The sequence below is a fragment of the Pipistrellus kuhlii genome, unplaced genomic scaffold (genome assembly GCF_014108245.1).
Source record: "Pipistrellus kuhlii isolate mPipKuh1 unplaced genomic scaffold, mPipKuh1.p scaffold_m20_p_14, whole genome shotgun sequence".
NCBI lineage: Eukaryota > Metazoa > Chordata > Mammalia > Chiroptera > Vespertilionidae > Pipistrellus > Pipistrellus kuhlii.
The window spans coordinates 6928401-6951002 of NW_023425449.1; the positions used below are offsets into that span (position 1 = coordinate 6928401).

At 47.6% G+C, this 22602-nt stretch overlaps 2 protein-coding genes across 5 annotated transcripts in view; one reads left to right on the forward strand and one right to left on the reverse strand.

Moving 5' to 3' along the window:
• LOC123652333 (translation initiation factor IF-2-like) overlaps positions 1 to 22602 on the forward strand; it is a 44519-nt gene that overhangs the window by 4375 nt on the left and 17542 nt on the right. The window lies entirely within an intron of this gene.
• TP53INP1 (tumor protein p53 inducible nuclear protein 1) lies at positions 1264 to 21031 on the reverse strand. Of its 4 annotated transcripts, XM_045581321.1 has the most exons (6): positions 20950 to 21031; positions 13729 to 13985; positions 12778 to 13142; positions 8660 to 8697; positions 7393 to 7625; positions 1264 to 1412 (listed from the first exon to the last, which is right to left on the reverse strand). In XM_045581321.1, the coding sequence occupies exons 2-6, from the start codon at positions 13838 to 13840 to the stop codon at positions 1270 to 1272; spliced, it is 891 nt and encodes a 296-aa protein (XP_045437277.1). In that variant the 5' UTR covers positions 13841 to 13985; positions 20950 to 21031; the 3' UTR covers positions 1264 to 1269. The 4 variants fall into 4 exon arrangements, with proteins under 4 accessions (XP_045437277.1, XP_045437278.1, XP_036292442.1 ...); XM_045581322.1 differs by lacking the exon at positions 8660 to 8697 and having other exon boundaries at positions 12785 to 13142; positions 20950 to 21030; XM_036436549.2 differs by lacking the exons at positions 1264 to 1412; positions 8660 to 8697 and having other exon boundaries at positions 3050 to 7625; positions 12785 to 13142; positions 20950 to 21029.

Sequence of the window (22602 nt, forward strand, 5' to 3'; positions counted from 1 at the left end):
CTGACCAGGCAGGGGCGTGCCCACTGACTCCGGGGAGCACTTCCTTAGAGGAGCTTTGCAGCTGGCACCGCACCAGCTTTGCAGAGGGCTCAGCAGGTCCCAGCGGAGTGCTGCCCTCTGGAGTCAGAGCGGAGAGTGCCTGGCCTGCCAGGGCTGCACACTGCCAGGAGGGAGGCGCTGCCGATGGCGATGGCGGGCATCTGTCTTTGGGTGTGCGTGCCAGAGCACACCCTGGTCCTGGCCGGTCCAGCGCCCTCAAAGTCTGTGATAGTGAGCAGGGCCAGGCAGGGCAGTTCTGGAAACCCCAGGCCCCGGCTAGAGGTTGGAATAGACAGGAGGGCGTGTGCTGGGTCAGCCTGCTCCGGGCCTGGCGCTGTGGTGGTTCATTGGAGCGTGTGTCTTTTAACAAGAAAAGGGCCCTGGGCCGAAACCGGTGTGGCTCAGTGGTTAGAGCATCAACCTGTGGACTGAAGGGTCCAGGGTTTGATTCCGGACAAGGGCATGTATAATACCTTGGTTGCAGGCACATCCCCAGTAGGGAGTGTGCAAGAGGCAGCTGATCGATGATTCTCTCTCATCAGTGTTTCTAACTCTCTGTCCCCCTCTCTTCCTCTCTGTAAAAAATCAGTAAAACGTCCACCAGACCACGAGGGGGGGAGCCGGGGAACACTCCCTCTCGGGGGCGCTGTGGAGAGAGAGGAAGGTCGTATGGCGGAGGGCGCTGCTGAGGCTGCAGGGGGCTGGGAGGTGACATTTCAGTTAGTTCACTCAGTCCTCCTGCGCACACCAGCGCACCGGGTGAAGCACACAGGTATTCCTGCCTCAGAGCTTGGATCCAGCGGGAGGGCGTAGGAGACAAACACAGGTGGTGCAGGGGAGTGGTGAGGAGGAGGAGGACACAGGACAGCAGCTTGGGGCGGGCTGGGAGGCGATGGACCAGATAGAGCGCAGGGAGCAGGCGGGCGGGCGGGCGGGCGGGCGGGCTCGGAGGAAGAGCCCTCGGCGCAGCTGGCGAACAGGTCAGTCGGGCTGGGGTGTGGTGGACGGGAGAGGAGAGGCGGGAGTGTGACACAGCGGGACCTATGGGTAGGAAGGGCCCCTAATCCCGTGTGGGAGGACTTTGCTTCAATGACAAATACAGGGGAGCCAGGGAGAGCGGGCAGGAGAGTGCTGTGGGCAGAGAAACCAGCATTTGTGGAGATAAATGAGTGTCTGGAGAGCAGCTGGAGGCCAGTGCGGACCAGGGAGCCTGGAGCCGATGGGGCCGCTTCAGGCGTGTGTGTGGGAGAGCCGAGGGTGTGCTGACGACGGGCAGGTGTTTGGAGCAGCTGGGTGGCCAGTGTCCCCCGTGTCACTCCCTGGGACGGGGAAGGTGCGAGGAGGAGTGGCCCTCTCCAGCCCTCCCACTCTTCCTCCCAGTCAATGGGAAGATGTCCTCGGAGGAGGCTTCCCAAACAGAAAGACCAGTTTCGGGACAGTGGTGTCTGGCGGTGCTGGAGGAGATGAATGGGATCTGAGGGACTCTGATGGGCTTCCGCTGTGTCCGTAACGTCGTGTTTCCTTAAAAGCGTCTGAAGCAAATATGGAAAAATGTTCAGATTCTCACGTTGCTGGGTGGGTCCATGTTCATTGGTTAACTCTCTGACGCTGTGGTTCTCCTTAGAGCTGTGGAGCTCCTTAGACTGGATGACCAGTCGTCCCGCTTTGGCGGCACAGTCCCGATTTTTAACAAGTCTCCCGCGTCCAAAATCGGGACTTCTTTAAAACGCCGCGGGACACGGGACAAATTGTTAAAAATCAGGACATCTGGTCGCCTTACCTTAGACACCCAGGGAGGAGGGTGGGGCAGAGAGCACCTCTGACCTGCCATGGGTTACCTCAGCCCAGCCTTCCTTCCCCGCCTCGTTCCTAAACTTAGTCTGTGACGGAGGCCACATTCTCCCACCTCCGCTGTGAGTAGGGGTGGCAAGCCCCTACTTAAAATTGAGCTGTCTTTTAACATGTTTGTTCCGTCTCGTTGCTCTGGGTTTTTTCTTCAGGGACATGAACCTTACATGTGTGCGATTTCCTTTGCTTATTACCTTCTCTCTCACTCCCTAATGATTTTCATTCATTTTTTTTTAATCTTCATGTTTCTGTTCTTTATATATCCCAGAGTCCCTTACAGTGGTGTCTCCTCTCTCGTTTCGTTCCTTGTTGTTTCTGTATTTTTTTTATATTTATTTTCTAAATCTGCCCGTTTCTGTCCCATGTCCTGCTGCCTTGAGTTCTTTAGTTCTGCTTCGTCAGCTTCCTGCCCAGCCACCACGGCCTCTGTGTATTTCTTAAGTTACAATAGGATGTTGTGTTAGCATGTCCTTCTGCTTTGCATCACTTTCCTCTGGTGAGTTTTTTTGGTTTTAAAAATATATTTTATTGATTTTTTACAGAGAGGAAGGGAGAGGGATAGAGAACTAGAAATGTCAATGAGAGAAACATCGACCAGCTGCCTCCTGCAAACCCCCCACTGGGGATGTGCCCACAACCAAGGTACATGCCCTTGACCGGAATCGAACCTGGGACCCTTCAGTCCGCAGGCCGACGCTCTATCCACTGAGCCAAACCGGTTTCGGCTATACTGGCCTGTTTAGAGCAGAGCCACATAATATGGGTCATTGTCCAAACTGCCCCTAAAATGCTTTTGAAGATTGTATCTGCCTTTCTGTCGGAAAAAGAGCCATTGAGAATTCACTAAGCTAGCTTGGAAAAGTCTAAAAACCAATATATTAAGTTCCATATTTGAGGGTGTGTTGCTTTTTTTTTAAATCACAGATTGGTTGGAGGGAAAAAGTACTAGCTGGGAGTTTCCTTCAAATTCATATTCCCTTAGCGGTTATTTTAATATACTAATTTTAGTATACTATTCCAATTTTACACCATGTTTTTAAAGCACTCAAAGTGTATGTTAAACACATCTGTGGACAAGTAAAACTCAACAGCAAATGTTTTAAGATATATCTAGTTTTAAGACTAACAAACATAAAGGGGAAAAAAGAGAATCTGACAAAAGTGAAGTTAGAGGACATTTTATTTACTGAAGATGAAGAACGTAACTCCAGGTGGTACAGAATGCACCGCTGACCCCATTACAAACAACTGGTGTTAATACACAACCTTTAAGCAATGCTACACTTATTTTTGGCAAAGTGCTGTATTGTTTAGTCTGTGTATAAAACTGACCAGCTACGAACTAATCAGTATAAAAAATTTCTATAAAAACCGAAACATTTAGACAGTGGCTCAAGAAAACAAGCTGCCGTTTATGCATAGATTGATGTACAGTATAACCTAACCACATGTCCCTTTTTTAGATTTCAAGTTGTCGAAAAAGTTGTGTGTCCAGAAACACATCAAGAAGGCACATAGTACAACCTACAATACTCTTCAGTTTCTATAACTGATGCCCTGCCCTTGAAAAGCAAATGTGTTCACAATTTTACTTGAGGGGGGGAAAAAAGCCACTTTTTTTTTTTCTTTAAATAACATACACAGAATTATTGATTAAATTTTCCAAACCTCTGGAGGAAAATACAACCAAAAAGCAAGCAAAACCACTCATACACACACACACACACCCCAAACCTGGAAACATACACATCTCATCTCCCCAAGTACTGGTTTTCAGAAGTCCATCCGGAAAACAAATACTAAAACTTCAGGCAAATACAGAGCAAAACTGGGCATTTAACAATTATACAATTTTAAAAAGTGTAAGAAAAATGCTCAATAATATACAAAACATCATCCACGTGAGCTGCCTTCCTCTGAACAGTAACTTCTCCCGCATACAGGATACTGTTGCAAATAGAAAAATATATCCTTACCGGTATGCTTTCCAGTACTTCTTTCTCCACCTTCACCCACTGTGATTGGTGTCATATTTCAAGTGAAATTGGTACATGGCAAGGCTGACACCAAACATTATGTTGGTTTTCTAAATAAAGCATTTTAAATAAAAATTTAAGCAATAAAATAAGTAGATAAGGATGCCACTGATAACACATCAGCCTGGCTAATGGCAGTGAAACATCCATGATAGTAGCCCCTTTTAAAAGAATTTAATCTATGTATGGGCCGTCTATAATAAGGTAACTTTACGGTAACATTACAAACATGCTAGTGTCTCCAGTACAAGGAGCAGTCTCTTAACTGATTCTAAAAACAAAAACTAATACTTGGAAACTCTTTCTCCATTAACCTAATATTTAAGCTTAAATGTCTATCTTCTAGTTGGAGTCCTTCATTTTTGTTTGTTTCCATCTCTAAGAAAATGAGGATAAGAAAGATATTCTTCTTGCTCTTTTCTCCTAAAAACATAAAAGGCATTACATGTCCTTGAGGAGGAAGAGAAATAGCAAAGACAAATTCCACGAAGATGTAAGGTTCCCAACCAGTGAGCTCACAGATCTGAGAAGCGGAAACGACAGGCAAGGCTGAATGGCCCTCTCAAGTCGTAAGTCAGCTGTCTTCTCACTAGAATCAAAGTACCAACACAACAGAGAAGGCATGTAAAAGAGGAGCGATTTGCATGGAAACTGGAAAAATGAACAGAAAATAAATGTCAAAGAAAGATCCCTGGAATAGGAAATCAGGAATTCAAACACTTTGCACCTTCCATAAAAAAATCCCCCCTCAGCCAACGATATAAACGCATTGCCACAGAAGATAATGAATGGCTAATCTTCAACTTACAGTGCAGTGCATAATCCAATTAGCTAAGGAAGAAGTAGTAAACATAGGATATACATTATACAACGTTTTAGTAACAAAAACAAACTGAGAAACGTGGTGCATTAAAGAACTAAGAAACTCATCCACAAGCACTGCTGTGTACACCACCTATTCCAGACTTTCTCCAAGGAACATTCTGTATTATCGGTTTAGAAACAGTCAGAGCACTGAATTCAAAGGTGTCTTATTTCTCACTGGGTGCATTTTTAAGAAATATGCATTAAAGCACATTGTAAACCATTAATATTTACAACAGCAAAAATAATTTATTTATAATAAATTTCATTTTGGCTGTGTCTCAGAGAATACTTAACTTGTCCACATCATTACTGGTGTGTCTTGTACATAATGGATGCCTAACAAACATCTAATGACCAAGAACCTCCACCGAATGATGTAACTAGTTTCTTCACTTCTTATATGTGCCAATTTTAGACAAAAACCACAATATATCACAGATGGTGTGGTAGCCCTTATCCTGAAAAGATATCCCAAAGACTAAAATCATTTGTCTTCCAGGAACAATGCATTAAAAAAAAAAAAAAAAAAAAAAAAAAAAAAAGGTCCAGATAAGGAAAACAAAAATACAATAACTGATAGAAATGTAAATGTGTTTAAAGTGTCAGGAGATCTGAAAAAATAATAAAGGTTTTATATAGAAATCTGTTATGCTGCCCTGCTACAGCTCGTGAGGTACTAACAACTTGCATGTAACATGTGGAGAGATGCCCATGTGCTCAGAGGCATACACCAGGAAACATTTAGCTGGTCTTTTTTCAAGTTACCAATACATGGCCCTATAACAGACATCACGTGAAAACACACACACCCTCGTGAACACCCTCTCTCCCTCATCTCCCAACTCAGGTAAACACACATAGGAACAAATAACTCTAGCTCAGTTCGACAAAACTTGACAGACTTGGCCCCTGTTGGAAAGCAAATAAATAAAGGGGTCGTGGAAATGGAAAGGAAAAGGAGAGAAGGGGCCCTAGAGTCTTGCTCTAGAGACATTCCTGGCCCTGCATCAATGCCAAGGAGGAACAGCCTCCCGCCACCATCTGCTACCCGCCCTGACCAGTCCTGAGCCCCCCAGGCTGGTCAGAAAGGGGCACAGCTCTCCCGGAAGGAGAGGTCGCCGAGAGACAGAGTAATACTTCACATAACCACAGGCTGCGTTTCCCGAGGGACGTTGGAGAGACGTGTACTTTAGGTTTGCAGAGGCGGCGGGAAAAGACGCGGTTTGATTTTGAAGGCAATACTCCTGTCTGTCAGCAGAACGTGCTTTGGATTGTAAATGTGCTTAACTTCACTTCCGAAGACCTTAGCGAGCGCGGGTGGCTCAGCAGAACCCATCGCAGCTGCTGAACAGCAAAGGGCCTGGCCAGCAGCAGAACTAGGTCTTCTCCGTGCGGAGTTCGCTGGCCTCCCTGGGCATGGGCGCTGCACTCGGCCTCCCAGCACCAGCTCTGAGAACGGCTGTTCCCATCAGCCATCACGGATTCAGAATTCCTGTCTGAGCCACTTCCCCTCAGCTGGGAGGGAGGCGGCTGTGCCTGCCCCCTGCTGGTGGAGGAAACAGCCCAAGTGGTTGAAGATTCTGCCTGCAGCCAGGCCTGAGAGGGAACGGAAGGAAGCCACCCTGTCACTCCCTGTGGGCGCCGGGAGAATTATCCCAAGAACCCTCGGCCCTCGCCGCCCCTGCACCAGACCACAGCCTAGCGCTCCCGTGCGGCGGGCCTAACGGGTCACTCGGTGCCTGGACACGGACTTGTGGGCGCACAGCTGGTGTGGGTGTGACGGGGCAGAGCTGAAAGTGTGCACTAAGGGGTTGGCTATGGACACACGTTTTCCAACGACAGCTTCACAGGTCTGCTTCAATCCTCTGCGTGTGCGACAAGTGCTTTCGTCCCACAAGGCCTGCTAAGGTCTGTACCACATCACAGTCACCAGAATTACTGAACGCACTGTTCACTAACACTCAATGTACCTGAATTCCAAAATGAACTGCATGGCTAGTCTGGAAAAACAAAACACCACACATAGAGAAATATATCAAGTTTTCTTTCAAAAAGACAATTCAGCCATAATTCCATTATAACTATGGCAACTATAACCTGTTAATGCTCATGTTAGTGTGTAAAAATGTATTCATTATATACAGAAAAGATTATCAAGTACTGGTCAATAAAGTGTATGGCTGACCCTGAGAATAAGTTTTTGTTTACTCAAAAGATTAAGTAATACAAAATAAAATGAAATTGAAAGATGCCTATTCTCACACTTGAGAAGAAATGTCTTTAAAATGCTAATTCATGTACATTTCAATAGATTTAAAGACATCACCAAACACTGTAATTGTATTGATATGTTTCCAAAAATATTCTGAAAATATTTACCAAAAAGCAAATGTTAAGAGCAAGGCATTATGTGATACACAGCATGTAAATCTGGTTTTCAAGATAGTGTCTAACGCACTAATAAAACGACTATGTGATTGGTCACCAAGTGGCTGTAAAGAGACTTCACATCCAAACACACACACCCACACACATATGTACAAACCAAGAGCAACCAACCAACCAACCAACCGCACTTGAAATTCTTAGTAATTGTACTGACGTGGGCAGGGCTGATGGACAGCCCAGCCACTGTGCTTGACCTGCCGGGAGTGGCAATCCCTGGTAAGATTTTGGCGACGCAGGCTGTTTCTGTTCAGAGCCTGTCTCTCACTGTGTTCCTTTACCCACAGGGCGGGGCGGAAGCTCCGGGGCTGGTCCAGGAGAGCCATGTGCGCAGCCACGGCTGCCACGTAGCAGTGCATGTGCGGCCCCACTTCGTCCTGGGCGTCCCCTCTGAAACACAAACAGTGGGCATGCGTCACACCACAGCACGTTAGCAATTCCATTTGCCACCCTCATTTATGGTCGAATGAGAACTTAATGTCTCATGGCTGACAGACAAGTTTGTATTTTGTGATCATTCTGACAGTGGTAGAAAGCAGCAGCCAACTTTTAATAGAAATAGGCCGTATAATTGACAGGTGGTTAATTAGGTAGATTGTTTTGTGTGTGTGTGTGTGTGTGTTTTTTTTGTTTTTTTAAAATAAAAAATGCTTTACACTTTGAATAAATTTCAATTGCAAAGCAAATGCATTTGCATACGCTTTTCTAGGAGGGAAGCTAATGTTTACTGAATATCTGCATTTGCCAACTGTTTTGCAAATATTCTGTATTTTAATTATTGCCACGATCTTAACTTAAGTTTTACTGAACAGACATCCAAGGCACTGAGATGTGTTGAGGTCACGACGATTAGCCAGGATTCTAACAGATTTCACTGTAAAGGACCATGGTTATTGACTACTGAGGTCCGGGGACAAAGCACCTTCACAGTGCTTTCTGTCTATAAGTAAAATGTTCTAGGAGACAAGGTTTACACCTGTATTTAACAGAAATGTGCACAGGAAAATCTACTCAACACCTTTCTTGTAAGCAGCAGCCCTCTTACTATTTATATCATAAAGGGCACATTATGGAACAATGTTTGTATAACAGTAGTATTATAAAGGCCCTTGGCTACAAAACACATGATTATGCTTTCTATATTAAAAGCTAATGAAATAGGGTATATATAAACTACATTGAATAGTTTTAAGATTTTTAAGTGTTCTTTTACACAGAGAAGGCAGTTTGTAATAACTAGAGAAAAACACTATTATTTTTTAATATCACTTTTTTAAAAACAGAATCGAAGCAGGTCCCGTTAAGAAACTAGTAAAGAGAAGTTAAAATGAAGACTGGTTTTTAAAAGGTGACACCTTGAGTCCTTAACCTCCCTGCTCAGACTGATAACACATATCACACAGGCTCCAAGCGAACATACTTACTCTGTGCCAGTGAGTCTTATAAGCAGCTTTTCCTGGCCCTACAATGTTAAATGTGAGCTATTAAATCACTAGTAAGATTCAAAATGCGATTTAATTTTACTGTTAGGATGTAGTCAACTTTTCTTTATTTCAACTGGTTTACTATGGATCATTAAAGGTACATATATTACTTAAAGATTATAATAATTGTAAAGATTAAAACACAATAAAACACACACTCTGAAGCTCATCTGTAATTATAAAGCACCTTTTATGTGCATTGCACTAAAATTTTCAAGGATAAATATATAGAATGGAAATGACCTAACTTTTGAAAAATGATTTTCTACTCAGAAAACACAGGTAATTACTACAATATATAGCCATTCTCCTAATTTTGGTAACACGTCATTTCTGTCTTGATTTAGTAGGCCTTACAAGAATTTTCACTTCCAAAAATAAGGATATTAAAAAATACTTTAGCCCAAACTGGTTTGACTCAGTGGACAGAGTGTCGGCCTGAGGACTGAAGGGTCCCAGGTTTAATTCGAGGGTCAAGGGCATGTGCCTTGGTTGTGGGCACATGCCCGGAAGGGGGTGTGCAGGAGGCAGCTGGTCAATGTTTCTCTCTCATCGATGTTCCTCTCCCTTCCTCTCTGTAAAAAATCAATAAAATATATATACACAAAATATTTTAGTTATAACAACTTACAGTACTTCGTGTTCAGAAAGAATTTATATAAAGTTAAATGTTTTTTTGAACTGTTACATATGGAAAAGTACATATTTTACTTCCCTGTTGTCATTATGAAAGTATAAAAAGATACAAAAACAAGACATAAGAAATGACAGTCTCACTGCTTCAAAATGCAAGGCCTGGGCTGGATGCTGCTTTGTGCAAACTGGATGAAATAGTCCAGGCTCCAGTGAGGAAAGCTGAGCACATGGTTTCTGGCAGATGAAGTGAAATTTTACTTAAAAAAAAAAAAAAAAGGTGGAGATCATTGCTTAAAGAAGCAGATTATCAAACAGCACATGCAGCGTGATCCCGTTCAGGGTAAAAGTGGTGCATGGTGTGTGCGCACGGCGCACAGAACGCGCAGGAAAGACAATCCGGGAGGCTATGCCCTGGGCTCCCAACAGCAGTCATCTCGGGCAGGAAGAGTGTCATTCAAAGTTTCGCACATTTGCATTTTCTATTTTCTGCAATACATATGTACTGCTTCTATGACAACATTATTTATAAAGCTGCTGAATATATGTATATATACTTACAGATAACATATATCCTCATACATACACACATACTTTAAAATACTGGAGAATAGCCGAAACCGGTTTGGCTCAGTGGAATGAGCGTCAGCCTGTGGACTGAAAGGTCCCGGGTTCGATTCCGGTCAAGGGCATGTACCTGGGTTGCGGGCACATCCCCAGTGGGGAGTGTGCAAGCGGCAGCTGATTGATTCTCTCTCATCGATGTTTCTAACTCTATATCACTCTCCTTTCCTCTCTGTAAAAAATCAATAAAATCTTTAAAAATAAAAAATAAAAACTATCCTGAAAATTTTAAAAATTATTTCTTTAAAAAAAATAAATAGCCGAAACCGGTTTGGCTCAGTGGTAGAGCGTGGGTCTGCGGACTGAAAGGTCCCAGGTTCGATTCTGGTCAGGGGCATATACGTTGGTTGCGGGCACATCCCTGGTGGGGGCTGTGCAGGAGGCAGCTGGTCGATGTTTCTCTCTCATGGACGTTTCTAGCTCTCTCTCTCTCCCTTCCTCTCTGTAAAAAATCAATAAAAATATTAAAAAAATAAAGAAAACAAAACAAAATACTGGAAAATACACACACACACACACAAAAACAAACAAACAAACAAAAAAAATAACTAGTGGCCCTACGCACAGATCCGTGCCGAGTACCTCGCTGCCGCTTGCTCAGCAGGCTGCCCCACCCACCACCACTAGTTCTCCGCTGCAGAGCTCGCTGCCCGCCCTCCCTGTAGCTCTCCCCACTTTGTAGCTCACTTCCCTGCCCTCCTGGTGATCGGTCATTATGCATGCATAACGACCATTTTCGTATTACCTCTTTATTATATGAGGATGACAGTAAGTTTAAAGTGACTATTAATCATGCTAGCCGAAACTGGTTTGGCTCAGTGGATAGAGCATTGGCCTGTGGACTGAAGGGTCCCAGGTTAAATTCTGGTCAAGGGCATGTACCTTGGTTGCGGGCACATCCCCAGTAGGGGGTGTGCAAGAGGCAGCTGATCGATGATTCTCTCTCATCGATGTTTCTCTCTATCCCTCTCTCTTCCTCTCTGTAAAAAAAATCAATAAAATATATTTTTAAAAATCATGCTAAATTCTTGAATATAATTTCTCAAAAGGTGAGATCAGAATCAGGAAGAATTTTTAAGAACTGAAGAAATTAATTTGAATTAGTATGATGCAATTATATCAGTATCGCCTCCAAAAAAATTATATTTGGAATTTTTGTTGGAATGCCTGAAACACTGACCTCTTAATAAACTTATGGCACTGAATAAAGTGCCAGTTATAGTCACATTTCCCATCAAAGGTCTTACCTAGTAGAAAGCCTAGGTAACTATAGAAGCAAATTGTTTTTCAATTTGGTACAAGCATATGTTTATCTTCCTTCAAGATAATCTACAATATCAAGACTTAAGAGTACAGCAAACTCTGATAAAGTTAACAAATCAGTGAGCTGCTGGGGCTTTGTTTATATTTGGCAAACAGGAAATGGAAGATATATACAATGGTCTAGTTTGCAGTCAGAGCTTGGAGGATCCAAAAAGAAGCCCTGTGGATGGTGACACTAACTACAGGAATACTCTGGACCGCTCCGAAGATTCAGGCTCACCCTGCCCTTGCCAGGTGCTAAAGGGACTAAGCAGCCCCGTCCACAGGGAGCCTTCCTCTAATGCACATCATGGACCAGCCGGGCTTGGAGTTAATTAACTCTGCCATGAATCTTGAGTATATTCCCTGGAAAAAGGCCACACAATGTCTACAGGTTTGCTTTGGAACATATCAAACGTCACTGGCCAGCCACTCTCCTGGAACCTTTCTAGGCCCTCAATCCACCTGGCACTGAAACAGCCTGCCAGACCACTTGGCTCCCCACCCGTCTTATCAACAAACGCTGGGTATGAAAGCTTCCCTCTCTAAGGCAGAAAACAACTCCTGAGCAAAATATTTTAGTAAAACAACCATTTTACTTCATGCTTAAGATTGCTCATGCTTTCAAGGTTAAGAGCCATTTGAAGTGACCTCGCCAAGACTGCTTGGACGAAAAGAAGTGTCTTAAGACTTATTATTCTTGTCAAACTTGTCACCCTCAAATAATCCGGTCTGTACAGTGCCAGGGTTCGATTCTGGCAGAAATGCCAGTCTTTTTCCCATGAGTTAGCTAAACATTGTAAATAGAATGGCTCTCCATTACATAACGAGCATACTACAATGCTTTTCTCTCCCTCCCCCCAATTGTATCTTATACTTGAAATGTGATTCCTACAAAATCATCCTCTTCCTTTAAGACTCCGTGGTTCTCAACCTTCCTAATGCCGCGACTCGTTAATACAGTTCCTCATGTTGTGACCCCCAACCATAAAATTATTTTCGTTGCTACTTCATCACTGTAATTTTGCTACTGTTAATGAATCGCTATGTACTACTCTATCATAACAACAGTAGCAAAATTACAGTGATGAAGTAGCAACGAAAATAATTTTATGGTTGGGGGTCACCACAACATGAGGAGCTGTATTAAAGGGTGGGAGCATTAGGAAGGTTGAGGACCACTGCCTTGTTTACTACTGAAAATTACTCAGCATGTCAGGTGTGTGCTTTCTGCAAAATAACAAATATATGTTTGCGTAGGTCAGAAATGTTAACATGGGCACTGAGGACAATGAAAAAACAGATTAAGAGGATATGTAACTTTTTTAAAAATCTAAATTGAACACATTTTTTATACCATTAGCTGCCTTGTGCACTTTGCACATACTTCCATAAATCTCTAACAAAACTGGTCTTGTGCCTTGTAAAAACTTAGCTTTGAACTGCAGTAAAAATAAATAAAATACACGCTGACCAGATGCGTGTGGAGAAGCACGTACGACGTACCTGGGACTGCCCGGGCGGTGAAGCTCGTCAGCCCCGCAGCCGGCCTCGCTGAGCGCGGGGCAGGAGTTGTGCACGGCGTACACAGACATGCTGGGGTGCTCGATGAGCAGGTTCTCCATGGGGCTGGTCTCCACCTTGATGGCGGTCAGCCCTCCGGCCGTGAAGCATGGCGGAGGGGTGATGAACCAGCTCTCCTCCAGGGGGCAGGACTCAAACTGGAGGAAGCAGGAGTCGCTTGGGTCAGCCAAGCATTCAAGAGATGCAGGTAAACAGGAAAAGACTGAAGGGTGGTCGGTGGGTGGCTCTTCAATGACGTCGTCTTCCTCGTCTTCTGCTGCCGACAGCCCAGTGCAAGTGTCTAGACCGGAGACCACGTGCCGATGAAGCCCCACACGAGGAGGCGTGTCACATGACACAACGTCAAGAACAGAAAAAGGAGAGAGATTCTGTTAGCTCACAGTCCTTCATTTTATTTTTTTAAACTTATTTTTGTGATTTTAGAGAGACAGGGAGAGAAACATCAATCTGTTGTTCCACTTATGTATGCATGAGCTGGCTGAATCTTGATGTACCCTGATGAGGGCCGAACTCATATTGGGAGGATGCTCTAGTCTAACCAAAGGAGCAATGCTGGTCAAGGCACATTCTTCTCTTTTAAAAAAAAAAAATATGTTCTTATTGATTTTAGAGAGGAAGAAAGAAAAATATTAATGAGAGAAAAACCTAGCCATGTGCCCTGGTCAGGAATTGAACTGTGACCTCCTGGTTCATAGGTCAACACTCAACCACTGAGCCACACTGGCTGGGCCGTTTCAACAAATTTTTTATCACCAATTTTTGTTTAAGTCTTAAAAACCTTCAAAGTAATTTATTTACTTATGCAAAAACTAAGATGCAAGTGTTTCCACTTTTGCTGTGATGATCAGCGGCAGAAGATGCCTTACCTATGAAGTCGACAAGAATCCATTCATCATCTTCTTTCTCACTGAATTCTGGTTCTTGGTTGGAAGAAGTATTGCTTTCACCCACAAACATTTTGTTCAGTCTCTGGAACATTGTTAAGGCAAGATTGAGACTTTGGCTGGATGCCTGTATAGCTGAGATTTCAAAACCCTGTCTTCAGTCAGCCCGATGGCTCCGACAGGAGCTTAAAGTGCACACGGTGCTTATTCAGTCTAGGCGGGGAGGAGAGTCATTATCCCTAAAATAAAACAAAAATAAGGTTATTTCAAACCAGCCTCTCTTTATAGAACGTGTGTGTGGTTTCGAAAGTGGGCACAGGCCTGGCCAGGCGGTTCAGTTGCTTGGAGCATTGCCCCATAAGCATCAAAAGGCTCCAGGCCACGCTTCCAGTCAGGGAGGCAACGGATTCATGTTTTTCTCTCTCTCCCTCCCTCCCTCCTCTGCCTCCCTCCCTCCCTCAGTAAAAATCAATTAGAAAAACAAACATCCCTGGGTGAGGATTTAAAATTTAAATAAAAGTGCACACACACTTTCTTAGAAGAAAGCACACGCCTTAGCCTTCAGTTACAGCTGTTCCTTTCCCGCCAGAGCCAAACGTAAGAATGGCAATAGCCATTATTTACAAAACATAAATGAGTACTCAAACCAACCTTTAAATATCAGAATGTGAAATGAAAAGGCAAGAGTTGGCATAGATACAGGGAACAGACTAATGGTTGCCAGAGGGGAAGAGGGCAGGAGGGCTGGGTAAAAAGTTGAAGGGTTTCAGAAGTACAACTTGGTAGTTACAAAATACTTACGGGGATACACAGTACAACGTAGGGAATATAGTCTGTAATATTGTAATAACCAGGCATAGTACTACTTGAATTATGTGGGGGGACACTTTGTAAAGTACATGACTGACTATCCACTCTGATACACACCTGAAACCAACAGAATATGGAATGTAAACTGTAATTAAAAGACAAAAGATTTTAAAAACTGTGATTCAGTGATTGTAGAATTACTTCCACAGCCCGATGCAGGCTGTGCCCCCGGCCTTGGCGCACGCCCAGCCCGTCCTGGTGTGGAGGGCACTGCCGCCCACAGGGCCTGGGCCGCTGTGACTAGTGACGGCTCCTTCAGGGCAGGGCCGATGCCCTTGATTTTAGCTGCCTTAGCTCTTAGTGCAGCACCCAATCCAAAACAGAAATTTAGCTGTTTACCGTATGAATTAAGAACAGTTTCTTGTAAGTAAAATTGTAATTCATTCTAGAATTCAGTTTTTAAATGATAAGAGCATTAATTTAAACTGCAATACTGCTTTTCTGTAAGTAGAGGAGCAAAAACTAGATGTTAACAGTCTTGCAATAGGATAGTCAGGTGCCCCAGAGCTGCCAAATGAGCCCAGCAGCAGTGCCCAGTGCCCACCCTGTGCCAGGCCTCGCCTTCCCCTGTGCTCTGTATTTCTGTATGTGACTGTAAGCATCCCTAACTGCATTTAAAACCTGCAAGTTCTGCACTTTACCTGCCACAACCATTCCTACAGCTGGCCTGGAAAAACTGAGTAGGAAACACGGTGGAGACAGCCATCAGGGCAGTGGCAGCGGAGGTCTGTGAGCCGGCTCAGCGCTGGCTCCGGCCTCCGCCTGGGAGGTGGGAAATGACACTGTGGCCACGGGCAGCAGCCCCACCTCAGGGAGTCTGGTGAGTTCTAAATGAGGGCCTCCAGCCTTGTCTGTCCTATTCCAGATTTATATGTTCATGTCTCCTGGCTACCTGAAGAGCCTATCAAAGCTAACCCACCCCAAAGAGAACTTTTAACACACACACACACACACACACACACCGGGACAAACTCAGGCCCTGCCCTTCATCGGTTCTCAGTGAGCGGCAGCAGCCCGCAGTTATTCAGGCCCCAAACCAGCAGTTCCCCTTGGCTTCCTTCCGCTCGGCCATCCTCCCCCCGCCCCCCCTCCTCCCAGCTATCAGCAAGTGCTCTGGACTCCAGCTGCCTGTGTGTGGCCCAATCCACCTCCCTCCACCACGCTCATCCTAGCTGAAGACCACCTTCCTGTTGTCGTTGTCGTCCGCCCCCCCCCACCCCCCCCCCCCCTGCCAATCACCAAGAATCCCTGATCCTACTCTAGTAAAATGAGATAACGGCCTGGCCGGTGAGGCTCAGTGGCTGAGCATTAACCTATGAACCAGGAGGGCATGGTTTGATTCACAGGGTGCATGCCAGGGTTACAGGCTCGATCCCCAGAGGGGCGCACATTCAGCAGGTAGCCCATCAATGATCCTTTCTCATCATTGATGTTTCTCTCTCCCTCTCCCTTCCTTTCTGAAGTCTATAATGAAATGAGATAATGCAGGCAACCTACTTGGCAAGGCATTTGGCACAAAGTCCTGTCAATGTCAACTATTCTACAAATACTTATGGAGCACTTACTATGCATCAGATGTAGCGTTAAATGCAGGGAAGACAGGAGTAAATAAAGCCCTCCGGGGCGAGTGGAACAATCAGCGTGATGTATGCCATGGAAGAAGTACTGGTTGTCCACAGGACAGATCCACACAGCAGGTGGTCAGGAAAAGAACTTCAAAAGTGACTTTAACCTTGAGTGGTTGAAATGATCAAGAATGGAGGAAGGGAATGCCGAAACCGGTTTGGCTCAGTGCTACAGCGTCGGCCTGCAGACTGAAAGGTCCCAGGTTCGATCCCGGTCAAGGGCATGTACATTGGTTGCGGGCACATCCCCGTTGGGAGGTGTGCAGGAGGCAGCTGGATGATGTTTCTCTCTCATCGATGTTTCTATCCCTCTCCCTTCCTGTGAAAAATCAATAAAATATATATATATTTTTAAAAGAATGGAGGAAGGGGAGAAAGGACACTGGAAACCTGCCCCTGAGTGAGTAGGAGGCACCTTCAGTATGCCTAAGGTTCAGACGGACAGTTGTGAGAACAGGCTGGGCGGGGCGAGTCAGAGGTTAAAGAGAGGGAAGGCCAAGGATGACCAGGTTTGGCCAACTGGAGGACAGAGACCATTTTCCGGAAAAGGAGTGCTGCGTACAGTGCAGGGTGCGCATTTCCGACAGGCTGAATCTGGGAGACCTCAGGCACACAACTGGAGGTGTCTAGCGGGCAGCTGAATGTGGGGCTTTGTCAATGCAAAGTGGGTGACAGAAACGGTAGGAGTGGATGGGACCACCTGGGGGGGGTGAAAAGTGACTAAATGACACTTCTGTTTCACATGAGCATGAGCCTTGAATCTATAACTTCAGATTGTTGACATTTTTCACTTAAAAAAAAATCCTCACCTGAGGATGTTTTTCATTGATTCTAGAGAGGAAGGGATGGGGTTTTCGAGCAAGAGAGAAACATCGATGTGAGAAACACTGATTGGTTGCGTCACACATGTATCCTGACTGGGGATGGAACCTGCAACCTGGATATGTGACCTGACTCGGAATTGAACCCACAGCACTCTACCCACTGACAAACATCAGCCAGGGCTGACCTTCTCTTCCAAAGCAATCACCTTTGACTGTCAATATAATTAGAATCTCTAGCTCATGTGATTCCTGGTTCACGCTATTGCATCCAAATTGGACTGTTACAATTGTTTGGCATGCTATTACAACTACTACGAATTTGTGGTCGCAACCCAGCACCCTAAGCCATTAAATATGAAAAGCAGGTAAACAGGAAGTATCACTTGCATAACAGTCTTCCTGAAACCCTTCTGGAAAGCAACGTGGCCGATTGAGAGGGCTGGAGCTCTCAGAACAAGCCAGCAGAAAAGGGGGCTGTGCAGTTGGCCTGACACATGTCCCAAAGATGGCTGTCACTAGCTCTGGTGTAAATAAAGGTTTGCATGTATAAACCAGAAGGGGGAAAAGTTATTTTAAACATCTTTTCTCCATTTCTTTTCCATTACGGAGGCGGACTGTGGCCCAAGTGTATGTTTGTCTGCTGAGCCAGCCAGGACTGAATACCAGGTCCCGGGCTTGGGCTGGATGCAGGCCCCGCACCAAACAGGAAGCTGGAGGTTTGGGTGGATGGCAGAGGACACACCCACGGGGGAGCCCTTGCTCATCCTAAAGGAACTGTGTGCCCCAACTGATGCTGTATGGGCCCAGACCGGACAGACGGCGGCTGTAAGGCAGGAAACACTGCCGGGCCCCCTGTGGCTGGGCAGCTGTGGACGGCCCTCTGCCTACAGCTCCAAGCGGACGCGATGGAAGCCAGCTTGTCCCGGAGCATACACAGCCGACCCGGGAGAGGGTCCCCGCCTCCGAAGGAGCTTTCCGTGGGGCGGCACAGCCAGCCTTCTTGTCTTCCTGCCGGCAGAGGCCGCCGCCCAGTGTGCCAGGCCCTGCAGGGCACCCAATCCGGGCGCCGTGTTCAGGAGCACAGCGAGCAAGAGAGGGCTCCCCCTCTCCCCCGAGTCACCGCTGGTTCTCATGGGCCACCTGGGGAAGGGTACAGAATGGAGTCCTGCCTGCCTTCCCGGTACCCGGGACTCTGCCCAGTCACTGCCACTCCTGACCTTGGCCCCCGCAGGGTCACAGTGCTCTCCGCCCGGCTGGGTGCTCCTGGAGCCGAAGAGAAAGCCGAACGGGCCTCACTCCTCACTATGTGCCACCCATTTCTTGATGATGTTCACAGCTCGAGGGCAATGACGAAACTGCAGTGAAAGTCCCACGAGGACTAGCTCTGGGTTCAGGAAGGAGACCGGCGGGTGGCGCTGCTTTTCCCTGGGGCACCCCGGCCTTCAGCCTCACCCAGCCCCAGCGGAGCGGCTCATCCCGCGGTCCCCCCGCGGAGAGAGGAAACAGAGTCTGTGGGGCCCCAGCATTGCAAGGCAGCTCTGTCCCTGTCACCCTGGCTCAAAACACTCCCTTAAACTGTCCTTTTCATCAAAAAATGAATGAAACCGCATTACAGAGTTTAGGAGAGCTATTCTTCCCCGTCTTGGTGTAACCATTAGTATAGTGTACATTTTGCTCCATCCTTTCCTTCTCCGTGTTTCTCTTTATCATTAGTGCCGGTCTAGTGAAAGCACAACCTTGCGCCCTGCTGTTACTTCCCATTTCATCATCGGTGTTTTGCATGTGACATGGGCGGAAACGCTCTGTGAGCGGAGAGAGAGGGCTGCGTTGATCCTTCTGGGAAGAGCATTCCGGCTGAGAAAGAGGCTGCCAGTCTGGAAGAGCTTGTTTGGCACCAGCCCACAGGCGGCGAGGCTCCGGTGTCCGCCCGCTGTGTTTGCATCCTGGCTCTGCTATTTGCATCTTGCCTGAATTTAGGATATTTAGTGACTTCTTTATGTCTCAGTTTTCTTACCTCTAAAACGGGATTAAGGGTAAACCACTTAAAATATCAACCTGGCATATAGGAGGTACCCGGTAAATACAAACAAGTTCAGGCCAGTTGTTGACTGTGAGCAAGTAACTTAGTATCTTTGTGTCTTTATCTGCAAAATATTTATATAATAGTATCTGAGTGTCTTTGCAAAATATATAATAATTTGAGCTGCAAATGTACTGCGTGCTGATGGTATGTGACAGGGACCCGAGGAACCTGTGGGTCCCACTGCACCAATAAGAAAACGGAGGCTCAGAAATTAAGGAACTTGCTCAAAAGTGACAGCCGGTGCGGCTGGAGCTGGCACGGGAGCCCAGGTCGGTCGGGTTCCAAACGCATTGCTTTTCGCTGCACATGACCTCCCAGGCCCCTCCCAGCCTCCGCTCCGGCTCTGGGAACCAGAGAACAGCGCTTCTCAGTTGGTTTTGGCTGCCAGTAGGCGGCTCCAAAAACAACATTAAAAAATAAAACCCTCCCAGCTTTGATGATCTAACTTCTGTGTATGTACAGATGCGGCTTCTTGACAGTTTCTAAATACCAGGTGGCTAAACTAACACATCCTCACTGAAGAGCAGCCTCAGAATTAATGTTTCTCTGTACATCCTGTCCCCCTCGCTGGTTTAGGAAAATAAACATGCTGACTCCAGTCATTTAAAATCCATTTTGAACTTCAGGAAACTCAAGCAAGAAAGTTGTTTTGCTCGTTCCCCTTATTCACCCAGCCCTTGTGCCAGGGGCTTCTCCCAGGGACCCCTCAGAGTGGGCCGGGAGGCTGAATGACAGTGGACAAAGACAGGGAGAGGTGGTAAATCATGGCCTGTTAGCCTTGAAGGTAGGGCCATTCCCAAAAAGAACTAGAAAGGAGCACTCCCAGAAAAGAACAAAAGATAGAATGGGGGGAAAACAAAACAGAATAAGAGGCCTTGGTCCTAGAAATTAGTTAAGTCCCTGTTCCAGGCAGGGACCTTTGAAAAATGATGCTGCCAGTCCAGAGAATTATGGTGGCTGCAACCTCAAATCACAAGCTTTCCTAGTGCTTTTCACATCTGCAGTGAAACATGTGTTTCAATGACCAAGCCATGTCAGGATTGTCCTAACTTCCCTCCCATGACCCCCACAGGTCACTGCCCCCCCTCCCTTTCCCACAAAAAACTACTTTGTATTCAGAAAAGGGTTACTTTTAGCAACAGATGCGCCAAGTCCTCCTGAGTTACAGACATAAAGGGGGGTTCTTCCTTCGTCTACGAGTGGCACGAACAGAAGATGATGAGCAGACATATTGGGCCGAGTACAGTGAACACAAGAAAGCCTCACTTAAAAGTTCATCTCCGTCTCTGAAAGAGGAAACACCGTGTCCTTTTAACGGGCCTTGTGTTACGTTTCTCTCTCGGGGCCTCGGGTTTCCTGTCCATAAACTAAGATAAAGAACGCGTGTGTGGCCCATCGTGAACCCGCACCCGGAGATTGGAACTCTGATGGCGGAGCGCGCTTTGCACAGGTGCAGCCTCCAGCGGGGCTGGTAGGAACCGGCGGGGACGGGGGGCGGGCGGAGGGGGCGCGGGGCTCCGGGGCGGCGCTGCCCAGGCGGCGGGCGCCCAGGAGCCCCCGGCGGGCGGTCCCAGCCCAACGGCCGAGCGCCGGAGGGGCGTGAGGAGGAGGAGGGGACCCCGCCGCGGCCCAGAGAACGGGGCACGCTCGGGGGAGGAGGGAGAAACCAAACACCCAACCGCCACCCCGCACCCGGCCCGGCCCGGCCCGGCCCAGGTCCGCGTGGTGGCCTCCGCCGCACCGGCTCGCGGGCCCGCCGCCGAGGGAGGGGCGGCCGGGGCCTCCGTCCCCCCGCACTTACGTGGGCCCGGGCGGCGGAGCAGCGGCGCCTCGCTCCGCGCGCGGGAGCCGGAGCGGGACCGGGGGGCGCGGGCGGGGGAGCCGGGATCGGGAACAGCGCGGCGCCGGCCTCCGGAGCTGCCGCGGCCCCCGGCCCGTCTGCGCCTTTTGTTGTTGTGCGGCGCAGGCAACAGCTGATCGCCGCCCCGCCCCCCGGCCGCCTCGGCCAATGGGCGGCGCGGGGCCCGCGGGGCCGCCCTGCGACTGGCTGTCTCCAACGCACGTGACCTGGCGCGGCGCTCGCGTTAGAAACAAGCCCGGGCAACAAAGCGGCGGCGGCGGCGGCGCGAGCGGGGAGGGGGCCCGGGGGGCGGGGGGCCCGGCGCGGGCCACGCGGGGCGCCCAGGAGGGCTGGGGTGCAGAGAGGGGACACCCCAAGAAGGCGGAGGCCACAGAGGACCCGGGCCCAGCTACTCCTTTGGCCCAGGGCCGTGGGTGCAAAGCCTTTGTTGTTGTTGATGTTGTTGTTGTTGTTGTTGTTGTGAGGGGAAAATTGAAGGGCGTGGAGAGGGTTGGGGGCCTAAAGACCCCCGAAGGCTCACCCAGGCCCATGCACGGAGGCCGAAACCCGGAGCGGAGGCCCTGGCTGGTGTGGCTCAGTGGGTAGAGAGTGGTCTGCTGACGGAAGGGTCCCGGATTGTATTCCCGGTTAGGGTACATGCCCGGGTTATCGGCTCAGGCCCCAGGAGGCAGGCCATCTGTGATTTGCTCTCATCCCTCATGTTCCTCTCTCTCTTGCCCTCTCCCTTCCTCTCTGAAATATATAAAAACATATTTTTAAAAAAATAAAATAAAACCTGGAGATGTGGCAGGTCCAGCAGGCTCACTTCTTGGAAGGAAAGTCTGGTTCCAGATACAGAGGATGCCAGCCACCCGCCCTTCCTTTGAAGGTACGGACCAGGCCTCACCTGGGGAAGGTCCTTGATACCAGATGCTGACATCTGGCCCACGGGCTCAGCATTCAGCCAGGGGGACGGCGAGGCAGAGGCGGCGGCAGATGGGCCTGGGCTGTGGAGACAGGGATCCCAGGGAAACCCTGGAGGACGGAGGGTTAGGAGACACCCCTCCACCCCCAGGCTCTGCATCTAAGCTCTCCAGTGACCAGGGAGATTATATCTCTATTCCACCATCATACATGCGTACTGTGGGCAGTCCCGAGTGGCCTACCTGCTCACAGGTATAGCACACATTGCCGTATATGAAAGATGAGCACATTCTGATGCTCACAAGAACCCCGTGTTCAGTCCTCTTCCAACAATACTGGTTTTAAAGGATGCAAATCAAAGTGCAGAAGGTTATCTGACACCCAGAAATAGTCACCAAAATGTGGCCTGTGACTCGTGGACTGGACAGTCTCACAGCATTGAGCATGCTTTGGATTTTAGGCAAACCAGGCGCATCCTAATATTTTTGTATGTTTGGAGTCCTAGAATCTCTTGTTCCATAGGAATCTATGAAGAAACCCTGTTTCCATTCAGAACCAAGGCATCTACACCAATAAAAGAGAAATGTGCAAATTGATGTACCTCCATGACACCCTCTAGCCTAGGGGTGTCGAACTCAATCAGAGAAGGGGCCAAAATCTAAAATCCAGCCTAAATCGTGGGCCGAATGG